At 40.4% G+C, this 13901-nt stretch overlaps 1 protein-coding gene across 3 annotated transcripts in view; it reads right to left on the reverse strand.

Annotated features, from left to right (window-relative positions):
- Positions 1-1072: 1072 nt before the first annotated feature.
- efr3a (EFR3 homolog A (S. cerevisiae)) overlaps positions 1073-13901 on the reverse strand; it is a 61878-nt gene continuing 49049 nt past the window's right edge. The window contains exons 16-25 of one of the 3 annotated variants that reach the window (XM_058627201.1): positions 10197-10358; positions 9957-10088; positions 9369-9436; positions 8972-9099; positions 8779-8829; positions 7690-7769; positions 7542-7590; positions 5890-5993; positions 5758-5807; positions 1073-5382 (exon numbers count right to left, since the gene is read on the reverse strand). In XM_058627201.1, coding sequence (XP_058483184.1) covers positions 5277-5382; positions 5758-5807; positions 5890-5993; positions 7542-7590; positions 7690-7769; positions 8779-8829; positions 8972-9099; positions 9369-9436; positions 9957-10088; positions 10197-10358 — 930 coding nt within the window. In that variant the 3' untranslated portion in view covers positions 1073-5276. Of the gene's footprint in view, positions 5383-5757; positions 5808-5889; positions 5994-7541; positions 7591-7689; positions 7776-8778; positions 8830-8971; positions 9100-9368; positions 9437-9956; positions 10089-10196; positions 10359-13901 lie in introns of all 3 variants that reach the window. The other 2 variants (XM_058627192.1, XM_058627183.1) reach the window with 2 other exon arrangements.

Genomic DNA, 13901 nt, shown 5'->3' on the forward strand with positions numbered 1-13901 from the left:
TGAAGGTTTGTATATTATTAATGTTTTATTTATTTTAACTTTGAATTTTAGATTCATATTAAAGTCGCACGGTCATTGTATCTGTATTTAAATATAATATGTAGATATGTATAGTATAGTATGTAGAGTAGTATTCAATTCAATTCAATTCAATTATATATTATATATATAAGTATATATTTGTAAACGTACATATATGTCATACATATATATATGTATATATATATATATACTACTCTACAATGCTGTAATATATCTATTTTCCACATTGTATTATTTGTATTGTATATTTTAATAGAAATAAATTAATAAATGAAGTTAAATATTTGAAATGTAAAAATAATAACAACATATATATATGCATTTATTAAAAGTATTTCATATGTTCATTTATCAACACCGTAGGTGGCGGTAATGAGGCTGCAGCACTTGGCGCCAGCCACCATTCAAACAGCAGAACAATACATACATACTTGCATACTTAAGTATTGAGAAACAACCACATACTTGTGTACTCCCGTACTTGGCAAGTATATACTCCCAGCGTACTTCTCAAGTATATACTTCCCAAGTAATCAAGTACATACTTGCTTACTTGAGTATTGAGAAACGGCCATAGTTTATTATGTCGTCCAAAACGAGACAAAAAAAGTCAGTTTAGTATGTCGTTCAAAACGAGACAAAAAATTTGTAGTTTAGTATGTCGTCCAAAATAAGACAATAAAGTTGTACTTTATTATGTCGTTCAAAATGAGACAAAAAAGTCATAGTTTATGTCGTCCAAAACGAGACAAAAAAGTCAGTTTAGTGTGTAAAAACCATTTGCGAAAAATAGTCAGTTTAGTAAAATCTTCAAAAACATTGTAAAAATTATTTTTGTATACATAATATAGTATATATATATATATATATATATATATATATATATATATATATATATATGGTACTCTATGTATATACAGAATGTAATATATATATACTGTATAATGTGTAACGTATAAACACAAAAATATATAAATATAATGTATAAATTACGAATACAAACAGAAGAAAAACACTTGACAAGAAAACGTTTAATAGAAATGTTTTATTATCATTTTTTCAACATTCATCTTGAAGCACAATTTACGACAAAATCACTTAAGTGCTGAGGCTCCGCCTCTGTGGTTCCAGAAAAAAGTTCTTCCACAACTTAACAATGATGGAATTTAACGTAGAAATAATTATCAGAATTAATAAGTTGGACAGAAAACAGAATACTTTTTATAACTATTGTTTACGATGTTAAAATGCGAAATGTAGAATATTTTATTCTGAAATATTGATTTTTTTGTTAAAAGAATATTGAATATGTTGTAATAATTACGAGAAGAAATAGCGACTGCAATCCCATTTTGCTGATATTAGTCGCGTTTAAATTAACTGGATCTACAAAAAAGATAAATATTATAATATTATGTTTGTATGAATCAACATGACTTAAAGACAAAATGTTTACTGTTCAGCTAAAAATTTTTAACTATTTAAATTGCATAATTTTTAAAAATGTATATACTTAAAATCGGCATTAAAATTATACACGAAACAATCTGAAACTGTGGGTGGAGTGAAGAAAAATTTAGGTTTTATTTTTGTTTGGAAATCAACAATTTTATTATTTCAAACATTTTTTCTTCAATCATTGATCGAGATGAATTTTTTTATTTTTAGTTTCACAAAATTATTTGATGCAACATTTCACGAATAAAACCCTAAAAGATGGAAACATTTAGCTTTCGTACCAGGACACAGAGATTAAAGTGCAAATGTAGGTCATATTTTATTGTGAAGGAACTGCTTGGCGTTTGATTATAACGTCTTTAGCGCTAACTAATACGATTTATCTTGTTAAACCTATGAATATAAATTTGATCTATATTTTTTTAATTTAATATAAGCGCGAGTCGGAAGTTGCAATAAAGATTCAGCGCTAAGTCGCAAACTAACTCACATGAAGTCTTTAAAAATGTTTTACTTTTGTGTGAAATAAAATTTTTGAATTCTTTAAAGGTTCCAATATGTAAGATGCGAGAAACCCGTTTATGTAAACGATGCTAGTTATGTTGAAAAGTGAAGGTGACATTTTTACGAATTTATTTGACAATTGTGCTATTTTGTTTGTTTGCATATTTACTCTTGATTTGTAATAAAACAGACTCAACTGCGACAACTAGTGGCACTTAAGTCTATTACATGTATTACATATTGGACTTTTAAATAGTTCGGCAGCTGATTTTATTGAATTTTTAACGATATAACGATACCGTCTGCGCGCAAACATCACAGTTGGATGACTCGGAACGATGGCAAATTTGGCTGTGATGAATAGTGGGAGGAGCTTGTGTTACTGATGGTGAAAAGTCGCATTTCTGTCTGAACCAAAGCTGCAACTTCAAACATCTACAAACTAAATAAAGTTTTTTTTTTTTTTTTACGACTCAAAAATGTCTCACATAATCTGACAAAAGATTTGACATTCATTACGCTTATAATGCATTTTATAAGTAAATACTTTTCCAAATGCGACAAACACGCTGCACATCCGCAGTAAAACCCTGAACCGCCAACTTTACGGTTTTCTCCCTTGACGTCTAAAAATCTCTACCAGGCAACAATTTAACAACACGTGTACAAAAATATACGATATAATAAACTGCGATAACGACACATTCATGTTGAGGAAGTGATCATGTGATCAGACAATTCAGTTAAATCAGATTTGATCTCTTAAGAAAAAAAAGCGACATTTGTTCACCGATTTATTTTAAAGAAAAAAAAACCTGATTTAAGAATCTTGTGGATGAAATTTTCCCAGCATTCATTGAGGCAGCGGCAGCTCGCGGTTAAACTTCATGCAGCTTCAAAACGAAACAATGACACTGATTTCACATCAACAGTTTGCGTCAAAAGCGGAGATTTTTTTTTTTTACGCAGTGAAGACAGCGACGGAAGATATTTCATACGTTGAAGATAAATAACGTAGCAAAGACTCCACATGTCTAAAAACTACATTGGCAAAAGTCGTAACTACAGCATTTTATTGCAAAACGTAATCAGAGACGTTTCCAGGCTCCGCCCACATTGACACGTTTTTTTTATTGCGTTCTTTTTGTCCGACACTCTTTCTTTGCTAGCGATGCTGTCATAGCAACATTTTCACTGTAGGGGCCGCCTCCTACCATCTACTATGAACTATGCTGTAATTGGACGTCCGATAAAGAAACTTTAAACTATTGTTGCCAGATTTCCTCAGGTGAAGCGAACGGCTAAGCTAACAGGTGAGTTGGCAGATTTGATTGTAACATTCCGTGCAACACTCTGGTGTCGCGACTTTTCGCTCAGGAGAATGTTTTCACGTAAAGAAAACTGTAATATCCTAGACGATGGGGTGAATACTGCAGGTGTTCTGATCCACTTCTAGAACTCAAATTAGTTTTTTAAGTTGGGGTTTGAACTTTTCCCGAGTTCCAAAATAATTACGATTTTTTGAGAGAGTCTGAATTTTTGACACCAAACTTGATGCAGATTTGTGAAACACAAGCAGATTCTACGACGTCACAGCGTTGAATCAGCCGTGGGCAAGGAAATCGTACGATTTAGTAACAATTATGATTTTAGGTTTGTTTACACGCGGTTAGAACTGTGACTAAACTAAATATGTTCAGGTTTCTTTGCTCTATTTAACAAAGAAAGAAAAACAAACTGAATAATTTTTGTTTGTATAAAATAAAATAATAAAAGAAATAAAATTCTCTGGGATTAAAATGAGCCTGAAAATACTGCAGATGTATTTCCAGTGTATAAAACACTGCACAATAACATCTTTCTCTCAGTTTATTAACGTCTCTGCCACAGATCAGATTTATTGAGGTCTTTGTTGAAAGAACGCATATGCTTCATAGACCAGTTTATTGCTCTGGTCACAGGAGGCGCTGTTGACGTGTGAAACACAAAACCAGGTGTTTTCCTCACGACTTTAAGAACAAAAACAAAGAGAAAATTTATGGATGACAAATGTTAACGAGTCTGGAACTAATCTGTGATCTCTGCTGATGTTTCACTTTTTATCACACATTTCTGATTGTTACTTTTTTTAATGTGAGAACTCATTCTTCAGCTTTCACATTTAAAACCTGGACCTGGTTTCAAATCAGGTTTCTCCGAGAACTTCGTTCTGGACTGAAGCAAAATGGACGAAGTTCTGACTTGATCACTAGAAGTCGGAAACAACATCAGCGTCATGTGACCGGTTTGTGTTTCAGGGACGAGTCAGGACAAAAAGTTCAGTAGATCGTTTGATGTCCAGACAGTTGGTCAGGTCTTTTCAGGTTTGACTTCTGAACATTTCTGGATAGATTTGGACAGTTCTGGATAGTCTTGGACAGTTCTGGATAGTCTGGGACAGTCTTGGAAAGTTCTGGATAGTCTTGGACAGTTCTGGATAGTCTTGGAAAGTTCTTGATAGTCTGGGACAGTCTTGGACAGTTCTGGATAGTCTTGAACAGTTCTGGATAGTCTGGGACAGTCTTGGACAGTTCTGGATGGTCTTGGAAAGTTCTGGATAGTCTGGGACACTCAAGGACAGTTCTGGATAGTCTGATACAGTTCTGGATAGTTTTGGACAGTTCTGGATAGTGGGGTAGAGTTTTGGATGGTCTTGGACAGTTCTAGATAGTCTTGGACAATTCTTGATAGTCGGGTAGAGTTCTGAACAGTCTGGGACAGTTCTGGATAGTCTTGTTCAGTTCTGGATAGTCTGGGATAGTCTTGGACAGTTCTGGATAGTCTTGAATAGTCTGGGACAGTTCTGGATAGTCTTGAATAGTCTGGGACAGTTCTGGACAGTCTTGAATAGTCTGGGACATTTCTGGATAGTCTTGTACAGTTCTAGGCAGTGTGGAAAAGTTCCTTTGAACAGACAAATTCAGGCCAATTAAAGGTGGTTCTGAAAAACTGTGTTCAGGTTCTCGACGGCTAGGGGCAATAATGGACAGTTCCTAACTTGAGAGGTACGAGGTCGTTTTTGAACAGTTTGAGATGTTCTAAAGAGTTTGGTACGGCTCTGGACAGCTTTTTGAACGGGTTTGGACAGTTCTAAACAGTTTGATGAGTTAAAGACTGGGACAGTTCTCTGAACCGGATCCTGAAGCTCAGATTGTCTTTGAGTCAAATCTTTTTTCGGCATCTGAATTTTTGCATTTTTACGTTTCAGCTGTTTTCACTGTGGTTGTTGTTGTTCAGTAGACGCACAGATCTGGAAACTTCATCTCGTAGATGGGGACAGACTGGTGCTGGGTGTGTCCCGCTGAGATGGAGGCGACTCCGGATGGACTGGGTGGCGGCCTGAGGAGAGGGTGGAGTTAAAGGGAGAGAAGAAAATGTGAGAAAATGAGTTCAGATGTTTTGTTTTGTCACAAGAAACAGAACTGTCCAGATAGTTAGAAGAGGAGAGTTCTGACCAAGTTCGGAGGTTCTAGACAATTTTGAGACAGCAATTTGGGACGAATCCAGACAGTTCCAAACCGTTGGGAAACACTTCAGGACAGATTGGAACAAGTATGGACTGTTCTAAACGGTTTGGGACAGATCTGGACAGTTTGTCACGGTATGAGACAACTCTGGACAGTTCAGAACAGATCCAAACAGTTTGGGACACAGTTAACAGTAGTTGTGGACAGGTTGTAGACATTTGCGGAAGTTATCACGATGTCAACTCACCGAATAGTTAGTTCAAAGATCTGAGCGAGGCGGTCGTGCAACATGTTCGCCTGAGAAAACAACAAACACAGAGTAAGAAAAACAACAACGTCCTGTCTGATGAGGACATTTTTAGACTGTTATTATTTTTACCTTGGACTCGCAGTGAGCTGCGATCTCTTCGAACGGAGCTTTCTGGAACTTCTCCATCACCTGACGTCTCTTCTCTCTCTCCTGCTCCTCCAGACCAGTCGTATCTGAGGACAAACACGTCCTCCAGTTTAAAATCTGTCTCAACAGATCAAAGACGTGAGTGGATGTGAAAGACGAGTCGTGTCTGCGTCGCAAAAATCCACGAAACATCAGGATCAAAATTTCAGTTTCCCACAAAAACTAGAACTTTTTGCGATACTTTTGAAGCATGGTTGCACGCATGGACGCAGCGGTTCAGTGCTCCTCATTTCAGTGCTTTGTATGGAAGTGTGTGTTAGTTCTGTATACCGTGACATCTACATTTAGCTGGGCGAACAACATCTACAACCGGCCTAAACTTCTTAGGATCGGTTACAGCAACAAGAGAAGCGTTACAACAGAGTTTCTCCGTTTCCACAACATTCCGGCAGACATAGCAAGGAGTCCCGGCTCCCCATGGATCATCACCCCCACGGGCAGGCAACGGAGACGGCAAAGGGAGAGGAAGCAAAAGCGAGGCTGCAGGGCTGGCACGCTAATGAGGCAGCCTGTTAAACCACCGCTTCCCAGTGCTTTCCTCACCAACGCCAGATCCCTAGTCAACAAAATTGACGAACTGGGGCTACAGGTGGCAACCAATAACATCGTCAAGAACAGCTGCATTCTGCTTATCACAGAATCATGGCTCCACTCGTCAATTCCGGACTCCGCTATCGCTAACAGGCTACACGGTACAGCGCCACGACAGGACTAGCGACTCTGGGAAAAGCAGGGAATTGCATCCAGTAATCCGGTGGCTGTGCACACCCGGATGCCGTGCACATTGTCGCGGGGAACTTTAATCATGTGGATTTAAAACCAGTGCTTCCCAAATTCCACCAGCACGTGAAGTGTGCCACCAGAGGGGCCAACACACTGGATAAAGTCTTCACGAACATTAACCACGGCTACAGGGCTAAGCCGCACCTGGGCCAGTCTGACAATGTATCACTCTTCCTGATCCCGGCATACACCCCACTCAGGAAAACTGCTCCCACTACTACAAAGAGAGTTAAAACCTGGCCAGAGGGAGCCTCCCAGCACCTACAGGACTGTTTCAGGAGGACCGACTGGGGTATTTTTGAACATCCAGACCTGGAGGTGTACAGTGACAGTGTGCTGAGCTATATTAAACACTGCACAGACACTATTACAGTTGAGAAACACATCCAGGTCTATCCCAACCGGAAACCCTGGATGACCAGTGAGGTCCAGAAGCTGCTGAAGGAGAGAAACACAGCCTTCAGGTCTGGCGACGCGGCTCTCTATAGCTCAGCCCACGCCAACCTGAAGAGGGGCACCCGAGAGGCCAAGTTGGACTATAAGAGGAAGATTGAGGACCACCTGCAGAGCAACAACAGCAGGCAGGTGTGGTTGGGCGTCCAGCACATCACTAACTACAGGACGTGTCGTGACAACAGTCTGACCAGTAAAATCCGGTCCACACCCACAAACGTTTTTCATACGCAGTGTCACGTTGAGTTTAGTTTTATTTAAATGAGGGCGATTTGTGTCCAGTGTTGGGACGTTTATCTCGTTTCCGTGGAGACGGACGTGTGTTTGTGTGATCTCACCAATGGCCTTCTTCAGTGTCTCAAACGTGATCTCCTCAGCGAGTTGTGTCTGAAACGTGACGAGAACACGCGACAGTAAATATATGTAAATATGCTCATTTATGCAAATTACATTGTTAGCATTTCTCATAGGAGACACTGGACTGACCTTGTCTGGAAGGTTGTTGGACATGATGTCTACCTGCAGGGAGATGGTGTCCACGTAACTCTTCCTCCGGGTCAAACGATCTTCATCTGCAGTTGTGGACACAAGGACATGAGACACTTTATACTTTTGTCCTCCAGCAGGTGGCAGCAGCAGAGCTGAGGACAAAACATCCTGTCCTCACAGGTTTTGTCACAACCAATAAAAGTGTCCACACCAGGACATTTCTGGACAGTTTGTAAGAAGTGTGGGTTAGAAGAGGAGAGTTCTGACCAAGCTGGGAGGTTCTAGACAGTTTTGCACAATTTGGGACAAATCGGGTTTGAAAGTGCTCAGTACAGATCCAGACAGTTCAGGACACTCCTGGGACACTTACAGACACTTCACAGTAGTTGTGGACAGTTTTTTTTTGACATTTTGGAACAGTAAGAGACAGTGTAGGACAGTGTGGGACAAGCGTGGACAGTTAAAGAGACAAACATAAACATACACTTGTGTGTCATGAGTCAGCAGACGAGCTGTCACCCTGACCATTGACCAGATGTGACACTTTAAACAGAAAGTTTATCATCGTGAACACTCACTCTCCCACACCAAACCCCACAGAGAAAATCAGTAATTTTAGCTGCTGGTCCTCTGCTGCCTCATGTGGCCACTTTGTGTCACTGAAGTCAATCTGAACAAAGTATTTCAAACACTGAAGTGACAAAATAAGACATTAGAACTTAGTGATGGAGGCAGCAGTGGATCAACAACTCCTGTGTGCTGTGATGTTTAAATGACTGATTTTCTCTATGAGGTTTGGTGTGGGAGAGTGAACTTACCCACCTGACACCAAACCACCGAAACATAAACATTACGACATAAAACTACCATAATGTTCATGGTGCACGGGGTCAGACACGTGTACTCACCGTCACACGTCCCAAAGCAAAGCAAGTAAAACAGTTAAAGACATGATTAAACCAAAACTGTTTAAATAAACGTCGTCTACTGATACTGAAATCATCTAAACTACCACAGATGATCAACTACAGCTGAACTCATCAAAGAGTTTCCACGGCTACGACCTGCTCTGCTCTACTGTTTTACCTCTGGACGTCTGCATGCACCTGTGCAGGATTTTTCCTACTGTGTAAACAACTGAGTTTGAGAGAAGAGAAGAAAAAAGACGACTGACATTCAACCTTTGTGAGATTAAAGGAACAATTCACAACCACGACCTGAGGCGGTCAGTGTCACCTGACCTGAGACGGTCAGTGTCACCTGACCTGAGGCGTCATACCTGTGACCTGAGGGACATAAGGGACAGACAGTCTCTCTGTGTTATATCCTGGTCCTGAGAGACACTCGGACATGTCCAACGTCTGGAAGTAAAGCAGTCGCTCGTCTTTGTCCAGAGACTCTGGGAGACTGAGGAGGAGAGCAGAGGAGAGGAGAGGAAGAAGAGATAAATGTTTATTTTTTTTCTTTGAACACAAATGAGATTTAATAAAAATCAAAGATGATGAACATTATTTTAAAGTTAATCTGAAATGATTTAAATGTGAACATTTAAATCATTTCACTTCAAATATTTTACTATGAAAATCCTGACGATATTTTTCAGGGACTGTTTTTTGTTTTGCGACAAAACTCAAACTACGAATATCGCAAATCAATGCACAACGTCCAGCACTCACGGACACTTGTCTCTGAAGACGTGTTCTGGCAGCAGGTATGGAGCGTCCATGTTCCTCAGCTCGATCACCTGGACACAAAACATCGTACACTAAACATCGCTCACAAAACATCGTACACAAAACATCGCACACTAAACATCGTACACTAAACATCGTACACAAAATATCATACACAAAACATGCACACAAAACATCGCACACTAAACATTGTACACTAAACATTGTACACTAAACATCGCACACAAAACATCGTACACTAAACATCGCACACAAAACATCGTACACTAAACATCGCACACAAAACATTGTACACTAAACATCGCACACAAAACATCATACACTAAACATTGCACACAAAACATCGCACAAAACATTGTACGCAAAACATCATACACTAAACATCGTACAGTAAACATTGCACACTAAACATTGCACACAAAACATCGTACACTAAAAATAGTACACCAAACATCGTACACAAAACATTGCACACTAAACATCACACACAAAACACCGCACACTAAACATCGTACACAACCAGTGCGTTTTACTGTAGGGGTTGGGTGTGGCCTCAGTAAGAAGACTAACCTTGCTGACGTGTTGACAGAACGGCGGGTTTGCGACCATCTGACTCAGGAAGTTGAGATATGCTGCCACCAGCGCCATGACGCCGCAGCGGATAAACATAGGCATGTTCTCGTCGTTAGCCAGAGCCATGTCCTGAAAAACAAACAAACGTGTATTTACATCAAATATGGGACTAAAACAGACCTAAATGTGTTGCACGTGCAGATTGAGATCAGACAGAACAACGTCAGGTGAGTTCACCTGCAGGGCGATAGAGAGTCTGATGAGGTCGATGACCACCTCCTCGTTGGCCAGCTCGATGGTCAGGATGGCCAGAGTGGTGAAGAGCAGCTCAAAGTTCTTATGGACGTTATCTTCTTCTTTACAGCCCAGGTAGATGTGACGGTAGAGCTGCTGACCGTGCTGGATGTCACAGGAGAAGGAGAAGGAGGAGAAAAAGAAGAAGAAGAAGACTTTTTTTGACTTTTTAGAAAACTTTAATTTCAAATCCACAGTTAATCAACATCAATCAATCCATTCACTCACTCACACAAAACTAAAAATTGACCTGTAGTGCGCCATGCTCACCCACTGAGCACAGGACCTGTTTGATGCCCCACACAGCCTTAAAAACCCCCAGGTTACATGTCAGTTTGTAAAATGCGTGCTCTATCCTGAGCCTGGCAGAGACCAGTGCCTTCAGATAGAGCACCGGCTCAGTCCAGCCCACACCAGACATCGGCTTTTCCAGATTGCCGGTTTAGCAGTGGCCAGCAAAAAATTGATGAGCACCATTGTTTGTCTTTTTTTCACGGTGTACTTTAGTCCAAAAACAAAAAGTGAGGCAGAAAAAGCCTCCCCCAGAGCCTTTTTTTCTGTGTCCTTGTTGCCTAGAAACACCCCCAGTGTCTTGAGCCCTTGAGTTCCCCAAATGAGGTTCCCCAGAAGAACAGGGGGGAGTTCTGAACTCCACCGCCCCACCAGGCAAGCTCCACTTTTCCCCCAGTTTACCCTAGCCGAGGAGGCTCTCCCATACAGAGCCAGGGCCGCTTCTAGCTCTCTCACATCGCCTTGGTCCCTCACAAAGACATTAAGGTCATCGGCATATGCTGATATCACCACAGAGGAGCAGTCAGTCTGCCCTGGTAGAGAGAGCCTCCTCAACCGGGACCTCAGTCTATGTAAGAGAGGCTCAATGGCCAAACTATAGAGCTGGCCTGAAATGGGGCAGCCCTGCCGGATCCCACTCTTTACTGGGATTGGGCTACTACGTTTATCACACAACACGCCCCGCTGTTCAACAATTTCACCCATGAGAGAAAGTGCTCCCCAACACCAAAGGCTCTTATAAAGAAATTTTATTTTATATAAATAAAAAAGAGTGGTCAACACGATCAAATGCTTTCTCCTGGTCTATGGAGATTACACCAACATTCATTCCATACATGTTGCATACATCCATAGTCTCTCAGTAAAAACAAGTTGTCTATCATGAACCTTTCAGGGACACAGTAGGACTGATCCGCCCGAATTAACAGATTAAATGAAACTTTCAGTCTGTTTGATAAAAACTTGGATACAATTTTGTAGTCCGTACACAGTAGAGCGACTGGTCTCCAGTTTTTCAATGATGTCAGATCACCCTTTTTAGGTAGAAGGGCAATCACTGCACGCCTGCAGGAAGTTGGCAGAGCGCCTTCGCTTTTTAACGTCAAGCAGGTCAGGCCCAAGCTCAGTCCAGAAGTTTTTAAAAAGCGTCTCAGCAGACGCCATCCCTGCCGTGAAAACACGGAAACACACTAAACACTAAACTACAAAACAACTAACACACAATACTAACAATGACCAAACAATACACAAACAATTAGACATAAGAAAAAAGATATATAGGTTTATATATATAGATATATATGAGTTTATAGCTCTCCTTGCTGCTCTCCTCTCACCACCTCACACCATGTGAAGAAGAGGAAGAAATGTTGAATCCACAATTAGAAAATTAAAATATTCATGTTATACAGTATCAATATATTATTTCATATTTACATGTTAACTTTAATCTTACTGTTAGAAACACTTTTTCAACAGGAAACTAAAGTTTGTAAACCACTCACTCTCCCACACCGAAGTCCATGCTGCCTCATGTGGTCACTTTGTGTCACTGAGGTCAATGTTAGCAAAGGTTATTTAATGCAGAAGTGACAAAATAACTCATTAGAACTTAGTGATGGAGGCAGCAGTGGATCAACAACTCCTGTGTGCTGTGATGCTATGATCACTGATTTTCTCTCTGGGCTTTGGTTTGGGAGAGTGAGTGGTTTACAAACTTTAGTTTCCTGTTGAAAAAGTGTTTCTAACAGTAAGATTAAAGTGAACATGTAAATATGAAATAATATATATTGATACTGTATAACATGAATATTTTAATTTTCTAATTGTTTTTTGTTTTACACAGAAAACCAGATTTTAACCACATAAAAACAGACCCAGCTAATTCACAGCTGTCAGTTTAAGTCCACAATATCTTAAGAGCATGTTTCACATCTTTATCTCACTGTCACACAGACTTTTCCAAGTAAACCACTCACTCTCCCACACCAAAGTCCACAGAGAAAATCAGTGATTTTAACATCACACACACAGTAGTTGCTGATCCATTGCTGCCTCCATCACTAAGCTCTAATGAGTTATTTTGTCATTTCAGCATTAAATAACCTTCGCTAACATTGACCTCAGTGACACAAAGTGACCACATGAGGCAGCAGAGGACCAGCAGCTCCTGTGTCCCCACCAGCTAAAATCACTGATTTTCTCTATGGACTTTGGTGTGGAGAGTGACTGGTTTACAAACTTCAGTTCCCTGGTGCCGGCCTGTCTTGTGCAGGTTCTCAGCAGCAGGGGGTGCTCACAGCTTAGTAACAGTTAAGAATTCTCCTCAGCTCACATTTTCACAAACATTTTTAATTGTTCACCTGTGAGTCTCATCTGAGCCGTGACCTTTGACCTCACTTCTAACACCTGACAGAGCAAACGTGGAGCTGAAAATGTCACATCAGAGCGTTTCCTGCCGTCAGGTCAGAGCTCATTAAAGCTAATTCATCAGCTCAAACAGAGTGGAGGACGTGGCACAGTCTGTGGGTTATTTTTAGGACCTTTCACGGAGAACCAGGGATTTTTTTCCCTTTCTTTTCTTTTGTTTCTTCTCCTCGGTTCAGCGGCACTGAATGAAATGAAAACCATTTATCTTACAGTGAGCGCAGCTGACGTGGCGCTTTTATTCAGAAATCAGTGAAAATGAAAAGTAAGCCTTAAAGTAGGGATGGGCATAATTGATCGACGATCGATTAATTGACCATTAAGGTGTGGTGGTGTTTTCGGCGGCTGGACAGACATTCACAAAGCTGCGGTCGCTTCTGACCCCATAGTAGAACTGTGTGGATGAGCTGTAATGGCATCCGCACCCGCTCCTAAATATCAATAATCCACCCGCACAAATGTTTTTTCAACAACTGATACTCGCACCCACCGCCACCCGATCATCACTGTTGTCGCAGTTGGCGGTCACACCCATGGACACCGCGGGGCGGGTGGATTGCGTGAAAAAAAATAATATTTAGGTAGGTCGCGGTTGAAATAAATAAATAAATAAATAAATAAATAGTACTAGGCATACTGCGACTACAATGAATGATGATCGGGTGGCGAGCGGGTGCGGGTTTTCATCGCATTTTTAATATAGAGTGGGGCAAACAATTATTTAGTCAGCCACCGATTGTGCAAGTTCTCCCACTTGATGACAGAGGTCTGTAATGTTCAGCATAGGTACACTTCAACTGTGAGAGACAGAATGTGAAAAAGAAAATTCCTGGAAATTACATGGTAGGATTTTTAAAGAATTTATTTGTAAATTATGGTGGAAAATAAGTATTTGGTCACCTACAAACAAGCAAGATCTATGGCTCTCAC

The sequence above is a fragment of the Solea solea genome, chromosome 1 (assembly GCF_958295425.1).
Source record: "Solea solea chromosome 1, fSolSol10.1, whole genome shotgun sequence".
Lineage (NCBI taxonomy): Eukaryota > Metazoa > Chordata > Actinopteri > Pleuronectiformes > Soleidae > Solea > Solea solea.